General features: G+C 40.3%; 1 protein-coding gene across 4 annotated transcripts in view; it reads right to left on the minus strand.

Moving 5' to 3' along the window:
- Positions 1-13,829, minus strand: part of ATP11B (ATPase phospholipid transporting 11B (putative)) — a 123,583-nt gene extending 109,754 nt beyond the window's left edge. Inside the window, exon 1 of one of the 4 annotated variants that reach the window (XM_061414871.1) lies at positions 13,528-13,829. In XM_061414871.1, coding sequence (XP_061270855.1) covers positions 13,528-13,554 — 27 coding nt within the window. In that variant the 5' untranslated portion in view covers positions 13,555-13,829. The remainder of the gene's footprint in view (positions 1-13,527) is intronic. The other 3 variants (XM_061414881.1, XM_061414889.1, XM_061414896.1) reach the window with 3 other exon arrangements.
- Between the last annotated feature and the right edge of the window lie 406 nt (positions 13,830-14,235).

Below are 14,235 nucleotides of genomic sequence, written 5' to 3' on the forward strand. Positions count from 1 at the left end.
TTTTGTTTTTAATTCTGCAAATATATGCTGGAAAAATAGTTGATCAAACACTGGTAGGTAAGCACTGCCTCCCTTTAATGCTGCATAGGAGTTGGATCCACAGTCTCCTGTAAATCTAAGTTTAGAGGCCGGTTCCTCTACAATATTTAAATTTCAATAGAAAAACCCAAAATTAGAGAACAACTTCCCTGTCTTCAATAGTAAAAAATCAAGTTCACCCTCAATCTTTGTTCGAATTTTCTGAACTAATGAAGAGCATAGTGGAGAAGTGAGATAAGGAAGGATATTTATATCCCTTTTGTTGCTCAGGAGATGCAATAGCGAAGAAACAACTTCCTAGGTAAAATACGATTAAGACTTGAACTGAATGTCTACAATTCAAGCTTTAAAGTTCAATTACACTCACTGCAAAAAATCTTACGAGACCAATATGTACCCAAGTATCTATTGAGGAAAAATGCTTGATACTATGCTAGGCACTGTACTAAGTTGCCAAACTGCCAAATTCAGACTTAAATTTAAGAAAGTAGGGAAAACCACCATACCATTCAGGTATGACCTAAATCAAATCTCTTATGATTACAGTGGAAGTGACAAGTAGTCAAGGGATTAGATCTGATAGACAGGGTGCCTGAAGAACTATGGATAGAGGTTCATAACATTGTACAGGAGGCAGGGATCAAGACCACCCCCAAGAAAAAGAAATGCAGAAAGGGAAAATGGTTGTCTGAGGAGGCTTTACAAATAGCTGTCAAAAGAAGAGAAGAGAAAGGCAAAGGAGAGAAGGAAAGATAGACCCATTTGAATGCAGAGTTCCAAAGAACATAAAAAAGCCTTCCTCAGGGATCAATGCAAAGCAATAGAGGAAAACAATAGAATGGGAAAGACTAGACATCTCTTCAAGCAAATTAAAGATACCAAGGGAACATTTCATGCAAAGATGGGCACAATAAAGGATAGAAATGGTATGGACCTAACAGAAGCAGAAGATATTAAGAAGAGGTGTCAGGAATACACAGAAAAACTATACAAAAAAGATCTTCATGACCCAGATAATCACAATGCTGTGATCACTCACCTAGAGACAGACATCCTGGAGTGTGAAGTCAAGTGGGCCTTAAAAAGCATCACTACGAACAAAGCTAGTGGAGGTGATGGAATTTCAGTTGAGCTGTTATCAAATCCTAAAAGATCATGCTGTGAAAGTGCTACACTCAATATGCCAGCAAATTTGGAAAACTCAGCAGTGGCCACAGGACTGGAAAAGGTCAGTTTTCATTCCAATCCTAAAGAGAGGCAAAGCCAAAGAATGCTCAAACTACCACACAATTGCACTCATCTCACACAGTAGCAAAGTCATGCTCAAAATTCTCCAAGCCAGGCTTCAATAGTACATGAACCGTGAACTTCCACGTATTCAAGCTGGTTTTAGAAAAGGCAGAGGAACCAGATATCAAATTGCCAACATCTGTTGGATCATCAAAAGAGCAAGAGAGTTCCAGAAAACCATTTACTTCTGATTTACTAACTATGCCAAAGCCTTTGACTGTGTGGATCACAACAAACTGGAAAATTCTGAAAGAGATCGGAATACCAGATACCTGTCGTGCCTCTTGAAAAATCTGTACACAGGTCAAGAAGCAACAGTTAGAACTGGACATGGAACCACAGACTGGTTCCAAATAGGAAAAGGAGTACGTCAAGGCTGTATATTATCACCCTGCTTATTCAACTTATATGCAGAGAACATCATGAGAAATGTTGGGCTGGAGGAAGCATAAGCTAGAATCAAGATTGCTGGGAGAAATATCAATAACCTCAGATACGCAGATGACACCACCCCTATGGCAGAAAGTGAAGAAGAACTAAAGAGCTTCTTGATGGAAGTGAAAGAGGAGAGTGAAAAAATTGGCTTAAACCTCAACATTTAAAAAACTAAGATCATGGCATCCAGTTCCATCGCTTCATGGCAAATAGATGGGGAAACAGTGAAACAGTGACAGACCATTTTTGGGGCTCCAAAATCACTACAGATGGTGACTGCAGCTATGAAATTAAAGTCATTTGCTCCCTGGAAGAAAAGTTAGGACCAACCTAGACAGCACATTAAAAAGCAGAGACATTACTTTGACAACAAAGGTCCATTTAGTCAAGGCTATGGTTTTTCCAGTAGTCATGTATGGATGTGATAGTTGGACCATAAAGAAAGTTGTGCACTGAAGAATTGATGCTTTTGAACTGTGGTGTTGGAGAAGACTCTATAGAGTCCCTTGGACTGCAAGGAGATCCAACCAGTCCATCCTAAAGGAAATCAGTCCTGAATATTCATTGGAAGGACTGATACTGAAGCTGAAACTCCAATACTTTGGCCACCTGATGCGAAGAACTGACTCACTTGAAAAGACCCTGATGCTGGGAAAGATTGAAGGCAGGAGGAGAAGGGGACCACAGAGGATGAGATGGTTGGATGGCATCACCGACTCAATGGACATGAGTTTGAGTAAACTCTGGGAGTTGGTGATAGACAGGGAGGCCTGGCGTGCTGCGGTTCATGGGGTCACAAAGAGTCAGATACAACTGAGCGACTGAACTGACTGACTGATTCGACCATTCTGAAATATCAAGCAACTTAGTATTTCATTTGTTAAGTGACCCTATAATTTAATTTAAAAAATTCATTATAAATACTATGAGCATTGACTATGTGCTAGGTAATATGCTTGGTACTATGAAAATACCAAAATGAGAAGTCAGGACCCTTGCCCTGAATAAAACATCATTAAAAAAAAAATGCCTTTAATAAACACAAAGAGTGAAATGAAAATCAGATAAAATGAGTAAAATTTTGACTGAAATAGCAGTAAGTCACTAGATGACTTGCTTTTTTTCCTACAGAAAATTATCAAACACATTCTTCTGAATAGTTAAATAACAACTTTAAATATATAAAAATAAACTATGGCATAATTTCATTACAAATGTAATAAAAGTTACTAATAAAAAAGGACAACTATCCTATCTCTTTTCAGCATTTCTAATTTCTACATCAACATCACGAGGTTCTCAAATATCAAAACAATTTTGTGGTTCCTAAGGTATAAGGTGAAAAAAGGCATTTAAAACTGAAAACCTTTCTAAAAAATTTGCCACAATGTTCAAAATCAATTAAAATGTATTTCATTTGATATTAGATAACATATGCAAGAGGAGATATATATTAGGGTACAAGCAAGGCCTAGCTTCTTCTAGTACCTAGAATATTATGTCAACTTGAAAATGGCCACATTGGCTAAACTACAGACCTCTTGACTGCTTCTCTCCTTTTCCTCTCAGACCTGTCTCCTCCATCTCCAGAATACCACTGCTACCTACAATTTCTTTCCCCAACTCATTCTCTCCTCTTGCCTCCCTCTTGGTTAGATTTAAAAATGGAAGGAATGGGAAAGAGATATATAGGGAAAACTGCTGCTCCTGCTAATTCTCTTCCACCCTCGTATATGCCCGGCAAAAACTCTGGGTTATGTCCTGCCTCTAGCACTAATTAGTTAGTAACCCTGGAAAAGTACATACTTTGAACTCTTCTTCTACTTCACAAGATAGATTAAAAAAAAATTTTTTTTTCCTCTTTAAAACGACTTAGCTAGGCTTAAAATAAGGTAATCTTTTCTGATCAGGGGCTGAGCCTTTGGTACTCTGGCTCTGGAAATAGGCAGTCTGAAGTTCAATCCCCTTTTGTACCGAGGTCCAAGAGTCAGGTTCAACTGAAAAGGAGGCTAAAAACAGCTGTGTACTTTTAAATATGTGTAAAATCTCCAAAGAGGTAACAGAATAATACTTTTTTTTTTAAGAACAAAATACTACAAGACAAATCAGGCAAATATGCATCAAGAACAAATGGAAATGAAAGAGGTCCAATAATAAATTTGGGGCGGGGTGGGGGAGAGTCATTTAAATTAAAAATTCAGAAGACAAGGATAAGCTCTAGACTGGAGTGCAGCCCATGGCTTTTCCTCCCTGGCCCTGGAGCCTCCCTTCCTGCTAGGAGCTGCTGCTGAGGCCTGGGGTGGGAAGACAGGTGAGGGGAAGGGGGAGGTGAGGGGATAGAAGTGAGGCAGGCCAGGCGGGAGACCAGAGGCCTAGCCCATGGACACAGGAGAAAACTGGTGACTGCAAACTAGAGCTGAGAATTCACACTGAAAGCAGCACGGAGAGAAAACATATGAGAAACATAAACAAGAAGGCAAGAGCCACAGAGCATAGATAAAGATCAAGCAAGAGTTCGAGAATGAGAAAACTGAAGTCGGATAAGCAACATTTAAAGGGGAAAAAAGCTGTAAAATTTTCTGAACTGTAGAAACGACAGCTTTCAAATTGAAAGCACACACAAGAGTAGAGCAGGAGAAACAAAAATCATATGAAACAATGTGAGCACAGCATAGTAAAACTGCAAAATAGAGGACAACGAGGTAATCTTTAAAACGATGTTACAGAGATTATCAGCAAAGTAATGACTATTAGATTAAAAGCACACTTTACACCACCAATAAATGTCTGAAAGCAAAGGAATAAGTAGTATCTTCAATATGCTGAGTGATGGGTTCGATCCCTGGTTGAGGAAGTTCTGCATGCCGCACAGTGTGGCCAAAAATAACAATAATAATAATATGCTGTGTGAAAGTAACTGTTAATCTAGAATTCTGAATCTACCTAAATTAGTATTCAATAATAATTAGGAATAAAGACATTTTTAAGCCATAAAAACTAAGGGAGTTTACCACACATGAAGCCTTGCTTAAAAATAACTAAAGAATGTATGTCAGCAAGAATAAAAGTAAATACATAGGCAAGAGGTGATATTCAAGAAATAACGGTGGGCTTCCCTGATGGCTCAGTGGTGAAGAATCCACCTGCCAACGCAGGAGACTTGGGTGAGATCCCTGGTCTGGGATGATCCCACGACATGCCACGGAGCAACTAAGCAAGCCGGCGTGCCACAACTACTGAGCCTGTGCTCCAGAGCTGGGGAGCCACAGCTGCTGAAGCCTGCACTCCACAAGAGAAGCTGCCACATCACACCTAGACAGCGGCCCCTGCTCACCACAACCAGAAGACCCAGCACAGCCAACGTGCAAGTAAATAAACTTTAAATTAAATAATGATGAATAAAAAAAATCACTGTAGTAAATCAAAATGAATAACAGGTAAAAAGCTGAGAATGTTTTGAGTTTAAATGTTTTGCGTTTCCACAAACATTATGGAAGAAAGTATTTGTGAAATCATGTATCTGGTAAGGGTCTTATATCCAGAACATATGTATATAACTCTTATAACTAAAAGAAAACTTAAAAATGTGTTAAAAAATCTGAATAAGCATTTCATCAAGAAAAGCCTCACAAAATACAAACAAATCAGTTAATAGAGACATGAAAAGATGTTTGAAATCATCATTTAGTTCAGTCGCTCAGTCGTGTCCTTAGGCAAATATAAATCAAAACCATGAGTTACACTTATGTTCATGACCACAGCTAGAATCAAAGACAAAAACAAGTATTGGCAATGATATAAAGACATTGGAACCCTTATATTATACATGACTGGTAGGAATGTAAAACAGAGCAATCACTTTGGAAACATTTGGCAATTCCTGACAAAGTTACCACATGACCCAGTAATTCCACTCTTTACATATTTATCCAAGAGAAATGAAAATATACATCCACAAAAAACTTGCACATGAATGGAAAAGGAAGCATTACTTCTAACAGCCAAAAGGCAGAAACCAACTAAATGTCCATTAATTGATGAATGAATACAATCTCTGGTATATCTATACAATGCAATTTTAGCAATAAAAGGAAATGAAGTATGAATATATGCTACAACACAGATGAACCTTGAACACATTATGCTAGCTGAAAAGACCATCACAAAATACCACATAGTGTATGATGCCATTTACACAAAATGTCCAGAGGTGGCAAAACCATAGAGACAGAAAGTAGATTAGTGATTGATCACAGCTGGGGGCTAGTGGGGCTAGTGGCTTGCGGGGGGAATGGAGAAAGAGAGTGGACAGGGAATCTCTTTTAGGGAGTATAAAAATGTTCTAAAATCAGAGTGTGGTGGGGCTGCACAACTCTATGCATATACTGAGAAACTGAACTGTGCACTTTAATGAGAAAATTATATGTGGCTATCTCTCAATAAAGCTGGTAAAAGAAAAACAAAGTTAAACTATTAAGTAATAGTAATGTGGAAGGTAAGAGGGAACACAAGTCAAAATCTTGTAAATCCCTATATTATTTGTAAGTAGAGAGAGATAATAAAAGGATAAAAATACAATCTACAGCTTCTACATAATCAAAGAGAAAAATATTAATAGAACTTAACAAATTCAATGCAAAGCCAATCAAAATCCTAGAAAGATTTTCCACAGAATTAGACAAACTGATGACACAAATAAAAATAGCATATGGAAGAGTAGAGAGCCAAAGCAATTCTAGGGGTGGGAAAAGGATTGGGGATTTTGCCTGGTCAGATATCATAAAACACTACATTAAGATATTGTACTATATTATTCATGCACCACCAGATCAATAGATGAGTGAAACCAAATAGAGAGCCTAAAAAGAGAACACAACACAAAGGGAATACTGAAGGCAATATGACAGAGAAGGCAAACAACAGAGATTAGTGGAGAAAAGATGGCCCATTCAATAAACAGTACTGGGACAAACAACTTTCTATATGGGAGAAAATAAATTTCTCTACTTTATTCCACATAGGGCTTCCCTGGTGGCTCAGACGGTAAAGCGTCTGCTCGCAATGCGGGAGAGACTGGGGTTCGATCCCTGGGTCGGGAAGATCCCCTGGAGAAGGAAATGGCAACCCATTCAAGTACTCTTGCCTAGAAAATTCCATGGATGGAGGAGCCTGGTGGGCTACAGTCCATGGGGTCACAAACAGTCGGACACGACTGAGTGACTTCACTTTCACTATTCCATATACAAAAATAAATCCCAGGCATATTCAAGACCTAAATGTTGTAAAACTAGATTTTTAGACAACTCTAAGAAAATGCCAGAAAGACAGCTTTATGACTCTAGGAAGGAATTCCTAAATAAGTAATAAAAAGTAGAAATCATTCACCTAATAATAAGTTTACCTACAAATAAATTTAAAATATCAAAAAAGACATCAAGTTAAATACAAAGTGCAGGCTGGAAGATATTCACAACATACACAAAAAAGAATTGGCATCCAGACTACAAAGGAAACTAATAAGGAGAAAACAAACCACTCAACAGAAAAATGGGTAATCTATTCATATGAATGAAATAAAGGGGGCTTCCTTGGTGGTTCAGTGGTCAAGAATCTGCCCGCCAGTGCAGGAGACACGCTTCAATCCCTGACCTGGGAAGATCCGACATGGAGCAGAGCAACTAAGCCAGTGTGCCATAACTATTAAGCCTGTGCTCTAGAGCCCAGAGCTGAAATTACTGAGCCCACATGCTGCAACCTCTGAAACCTGCACCCCAGAGCCTGTGCTCCACAAGAGAAGCCACTGCAATGAGAAGACTGAACATTACAACGAACAGTAGCCCCCCTAGCTTGGCTCAACTAGAGAAAAAGCCCACGCAGTAACAAAGTCCCAGAACAGCCAAAAATAAATAAATTTTTTAAAAAAGAGAAGAAATACAGGACATCTTAATCTCACTAGCAATCAGGAAAATGCAAATTAAGCAAAATGAGATACCTTTCACACTCACCAGATTGGTTAAGTTCTTTCAAGTCTGACAGTACAAAGTGTTGACCAAGATGTAGGGAAAGGGGAACATGGTTTTGGAAAATAATTAGCAATATTTAGTAACAGTCATAAAGTGCACACCCCATGGCCCAGCAATTCCACTTCTAGGTATGCCAATTTAAAAAAACACACAAGCAAGAATGGCCATTGCAACATTTTTTTAAACAGGAAAAAAACAGACAGAAATTCAAATATCCATTAGTCCTAGAAGAATGGATAGGGCAGTGGTTGCTTCATTTTGGTTGTTACAGAGTCTGGCAATATGCTATCACAGAGTACATGTTCAGAAAATGTTTGAGTGAATGAATAAATGAGAAAGAAAGAGTGTTACCTAAAAGTATGGATGCAGGTTGAGAAAGTTTTTGTTACATGGAGAACTAAAACAAAATAGGCAAAAATCCTTCCCTTCATGATATAAATGAGACAAGTAAAGTACAAAATATGTTAAATAGTCATAAGTGCTAAGAGAAACAAACAAAAAAGGCAGGGAAGGGGGCTAGGGAAGTATGGAGGTGGCAATTTACAATTTAATACTGAAAAGGCCTCAATGATAACATCTAAACAAAGACTTGAAGGGAATGAAAGTGAAAGTGAAGTCGCTCAGTCGTGTCCCACTCTTTGTGACCCCGTGGACTGTAGCCCACCAGGCTCCTCCATCCATGGGATTCTGCGGGCAAGAATACTGGAGTGGGTTGCCATTTCCTTCTCCAGGGGAAGGGAATGAAGGTGCCACCAAATTAACTGGGGCGAAGTACATTCTAGCCAGAGGTGACAGCCAGGGCAACAATCCTAAGACTGAATGAAATCCGTCCTGCACTTCTGATGAACAGCAAGGTGTATGTGGATAAAGCAAAGTGGGTGAAGAATGATGGGAGATGAGAAGTGGTCTGGGCAGGGACTTGGATACAGATCTAGCAGAAACTTTGGCTGTTACTCTGAGCAAGAAGGCAAGTTCTTAGAAGGACAGGAATTACATGACCTAACCTGTGTTTTAATAAGATCACTCTGGCTGCTATGTTGAAAACAGACTGTAGGGATAAAAAGGATAGTTAATAATGATAGTGGCAATCACAAGGTTCTTTGGAGCATTTGGGCAAGGTCCCTACTTCAGTACAGCTAGGATAATTGGGATTCCACTAATGCTTGACCAGGCTTCCCTGGTAGCTCAGCTGGTAAAGAATTGGACTGCAATGTGGGAGACCCTGGTTTGATCCCTGGGTTGGGAAGATACTCTGGAGAAGGGAAAGACTATCCACTCAGTATCCTGGCCTGGAGAACTCCATGGACTGTATATTTCATGGACCCACAGGGCTGCAAAGAGTCAGACATGACTGAGCGACTTTCACTTTACTTCACTAATGCTTGACCTCTTTAACCAAATGAAAAACTGAGTATCTGAGGATATATGTCTGAACACAGAGATAAAATAAGCAAATATTCTAAGATTTAGGATCTTAAACATTAATGTTTTTTTTGGCTGCACTTTGCAGCATGCAGAACTTCCCAGACCAGGGACTGAACTGCAGCCCCTGCAGTGGAAGGACGCAGTCTTAACCACTGGACCACGAGGGAAGCCCCAAAACATTAACTTTTGAGGTTAAAATTTACTTAGCCACACCAAAATAACACCACCATAGGCCTTGCTTCCTTGGCCTACTCCTCTTTCATTCCTTGAGAGAAAGGCAAAGAACACAGGTACTTCCAAACTGATGTGGAAAGAAACCTGATATTCAGTCAACCAACATTTGGTGGGTGGGTACCTCCAATGGGCCAGCTGCTGTCTTGAGTGCAAGGGTTCTAAAGATAAAATATAGCCCATCCCAAGATATTTACAGACTAGTCTACTGCTTAAGATATCTAGACTTACATAATGTGCTATAAGGAAAAATGAGCTCACTTTTAATGTTATACGGCATTACATTTATGTAGTTTTTAAATTTCCAGTAACCATTTTTTAAAAAGTAAAAAGGAACAGGCAAAATGAACTACAGTATTTTACTTTACCAAATAAATCTAAAATATTTTTCAACATGTAACCAATATAAAAAGTTGAGATATTTTACATGCTTTTTTTTACACTGTTTTTAAAATCCTATGTGTATTTTATACTTAAGCATATTTCAGTCTGAACTAGCCACATTTCAAAGAGTCCTGGACAGCATAGTTATATAGGAAAGACCTATTTTTTAGAAAACTGAAAACATTTTGACACAGGTACAGGGCAAAGTAAATTAGTAGAGGAAGGCATTAATGTGTTCACAGCTTAAAGAAAAAGTAAGAGTAAACAGACTACAGATAATTGATGCGGAGAGCAGGATGAAAGAACACAAATGGACTGGTGAGTCTGGAAAAGAGGACTGTCATACTTTTCTTTGTGACAAGTGTAAAGAGAACAGAGGAATAAACAAGTTTGGTGAATGTGAATAGGCTTTTAGGCTTACCATTTTTCTCAGTGAATCAGAAGACAATCTTACTAGCCTCCTTCTGCCACTGCAGATATAAACCTGAAGGGACTACATTTATAGAACAATTTAAGAAACTGTATCCTAGTACAACAACATTAAGTCGTATTTTTAAAAATTACAGTGAGTTTCCAGCTTTCCTCTGGACTGGTCAATCTTGAATTTTGTCACTTTATCTCAAAACACAGAAGCAATAATATGGATTAATTTTTTATCTTCTCACCTATTCATTTATTCAAAAAACATGTACCCAGTGTCTACTCTTATGCCAAGTCCTGTGTGAGACATGAAATACAGAGATAAATAAGGCCCTCACTGACCAACATCTGTGTCCCCAGTATTTAGCTTATTATGTATGCACACAGCAAGTGCTTTAAAAATATAGCATTACATTGTACTGTAAAGAAATATTACATGTCAATTAAAATATGAATTGACAAAGACTTTCATTTAAATCTAACATAGTGTTGTACAATAAAATTTTCTGTGATAATGAATATGTTCTATTCTGAACTGTCCAATACAGTAGCTAATAGCCATGTGGAATTTTAATTTAATTAATTAATTTTGTTGTTGATAATTCACTTTAATTAAAATTTTAATAGCCACTGTGGTTAATGGCTACCATAAAAATCTAAATATGGAACTACAACGGGTTACTGGCACTTATCATAATCGAGGTGTTGCCATCTCTAATGAGTTAACACATGTGATGCTAGAATAATACTCATTGTACCAGAAAGACATCATAAGAAAACTTTCTTAGTGTAAAATAACTAGGATTGTGAGCTCAAAAACGAAGAATGAAAAAGGAAAGGATAGTTCAATCTTTTCAGTCTACTTTCCCAAAGAAAAACATCAACTTTCTGACAACCTCCTCTATTTTTCTCATTGTGTCAAGAAGTGAAAATAGTTTGTGGAGATAAGCAGTCAAGTTGTGTTTAATTTAACAAGGAATTAATAGAAAATACAAGTTGTTTCTGTAACAAAATGACAATAAACTTTTTTTTTGGCACAACAACTTAAGAGGCCAGAAATCAGGATTCATACAATAAATAATGTTTTTAATTTCAAAAATCCTGTCTTTGTGATCTGCTTATTAACTTCTCCAAAGCTGTCCTATTTATCTGAACTTTGTGTGTGTGTGTCCTCCTCTTGCGACCCTATGGACTGCAGCCAGACAGGTTCCTCTGTTCATTGGATTATCCAGGCAAGAGTATTGGAGCAGGTTGCTGTGCCCGTCTAGTGACTCTATTGCTGAAAAACTCAACCCATTGAGCAAATCGAAGTATACTTTAAACTAGCCTACGAACTGAATAATTCTGGTGCAGTAACTAGGAAGGCAGTTTATGACTGGGATAGTAAAATATACTTATTACTCTGTGTATTCACTATCCTTTACATATAATTTAAGTGACTGTACAAACTTAATCAAAGAGACAAACTCCTACATAGGCACAGGTCTGATTACATACTTGGAAGATCTGATAACTTAAAAGTAAAACCAGTGAAGTGAGTGACTAATATCAGAGATAGCATTTTTTATGCACGGCAACTTGTTCAACTTGTTAATCACTCCATAAGGCATTTCTTGTAAATTAACCACACAAGACTTTTTGCCCCTCCTGTTAGCTGTGTTTGGCTGAAGCCATTTTTTAAAAAAATTAACAAATTGCCTATTCTGAAGATGAGAATACAATCAGGATTTTATCCAAGTTAACAAAAAATACCTAACACTGAGAAGTGGTGTCTTAATCCACTAAGAAAAACTAGAAAAAACCACTGGCATACAAAAACACCATCAGGTAAACAAGATTTCTATACATGAAGATGGGCAAATCAAAAGCATGAAGTCAGACTTGAAATAATTAACTTCTAGAGTCAAGTTACCCAGCTGCGGCTTATTGCAATAAAGCCAAACTATTACAACAATTTGGTATTATAACGACATCATTAGCTTGGTTGTCTAATAAGGAATATATCTGGGATATCTGAATTCACAATTACCTAAAAATAGAGAGCTAACATGTGCTTGAGGGAGTGGCAGGCAGTTCTAGTTTTATTTATAAGGTATTTTTTTTTGAGAATGATGCCCCCTGCCAAATGAATTAACAGAAGGCTGACTCTAAAACAGCATACTTCTTAAACATAAAAATGCTCTTCTAGAGTAGGTAAAAGGAGGTATCAATGTTTTTAGTCCCCCAAAATCTTTACAGTCCCACAAAAACCGTTTCTGCTCCATTGTCTTTTAAATTAGTAAATGAAAACACCGAATTGTAGCAGCATTTAATTACTAATGCGATTTAGAAATTAACCAGCAACTAGGAACAGACATCATGGAGGTAATCGTAGACTTCTTCAGCCGGGAGCAATTTCACTCCTAACTGTCAACGTTGCCTTACCGTTGTATTTTGGGGTCTGTAGTTGCCAGCAAGCAAGAAAGTTTTCTTTGTGAATTAATTCGGAGAAAGGTGGCGCTTTTTATATGCCTTAAATCACACTTCTAAAATTCTTTTTTTTCTCCAGATGTTTTAATAAAACTGAAAAGTTAACCATTGGTTCCAAATCGGTCGCGTTCACATTGCCTCGAGAACGGAAAAAAGTAAGGTTCCCATTCCAAAAGTTTCACCTGGGGTAGGGTGAGGACAAGGCAGGAAGAAAACCGTCCTTCATAATTCTCTCACTTAGCTTCGCAACTAGACGGGGTTTTAGAATATTCCTTCTTACCCAGGCTTCGGGTAAAATTTCTTTGAGAGGAGTTAGACTAGACAAGTTATGCTTCTCCTTGATAATCCACGCAACCTTGAAAACAGCGAGGAGATGGGGCTGGAGACAGATCCTCGCCGTCCCCTTCACTCAAACCAGTCCCAAACTGTTAAAGGCAGGAAACACGAGCCTCTTCTCTCTCCCCAACACCTACTCTCTTTCCGTCCCCCCGCCCGAGTTCCTCAGCCGAGACGCCGACCCCGCTCCGCATCCACTTTTGGTCTCGGAGCGGCGAGAAAGAGGGAGTAACCGAGAAGCGCGACCAGGAAGCGGCAGCCTCCCGCCGCCGGCCTCGGGGCCCCGGGCTCGGCGATGAGACGTGTACGGGGCTGCGCGGGGCACTACCGGCTCCCGGACCCGCCTCCAATGCGGCCTAGCCCGGAGCTCGCGCTCCGGCCTCGCGGCTCTGCGCCGCCGGCCCTTCCCCGCCACCCGGGCCCGAGAAGCCGCGCGAGAGCGAGCGTCCGAGAGGTGAGAGGCGGAGGTACCTACCAGCTGCTGCCGGACCCAGCGCCACATGCCCCTTCCGTCGCCGTTCCCGTCCCGCGAGACGCGGGGGCCGAGGGGCTCCAGGTGGAGGCTGACGAGCCAGAGGGGAAAGCAGGAGAGCCCCTCCGGCTGAAGTTCCGCTCGCCGCGGCCGCCTCACTCCCCGCGCTGGGGCCCCATCTCCCGCGCCGGCTCCGAGGTCCTACAGGCGCGGTCCCGGCGCCGCCCCCACCCGGCGCAGCTGAGTCGGCTGCCGCGCCGCAGCCACCTTCATTATTGACCGTTGTCACCCGCAGTACCGCCACAACTCCGCCCCCGGCCCCCGGCTGCCGGCCCCACCTGGGCGGGCCGCGCCCGGACGTGACGAAAGAGGCTGCGCGGACCAAGGGCCGGGGCTCAGCAGTGTGGGTGGAAGGCGGCGCGCGTGGAGGGGGGCGGGCTCTCGATCGCCGCGTCGGCACCCCCCCCCCCACCTTCATTTAGCGGGTTGGATTAATTTAAACGGCTGTGTCTGGTATACCAAGGCCGCAGCTTTTGGCAGGCTCCTCTGTTGCAGACCTCCTGTTGCAGGTCTGCTTCTGGCTCTCTACTTTCTTTGGTTCCTTCAGCAGCCCAACACGCACACGTATCATCAGGAGTGTAGTGACTGAAAGTTCATCCCCAGAGGTCTCCACTTCGGTTCAATTAAATTGTCCGAAGTGTTTGTCTCAAC

This window comes from Bos javanicus, chromosome 1, assembly GCF_032452875.1.
Source record: "Bos javanicus breed banteng chromosome 1, ARS-OSU_banteng_1.0, whole genome shotgun sequence".
NCBI lineage: Eukaryota > Metazoa > Chordata > Mammalia > Artiodactyla > Bovidae > Bos > Bos javanicus.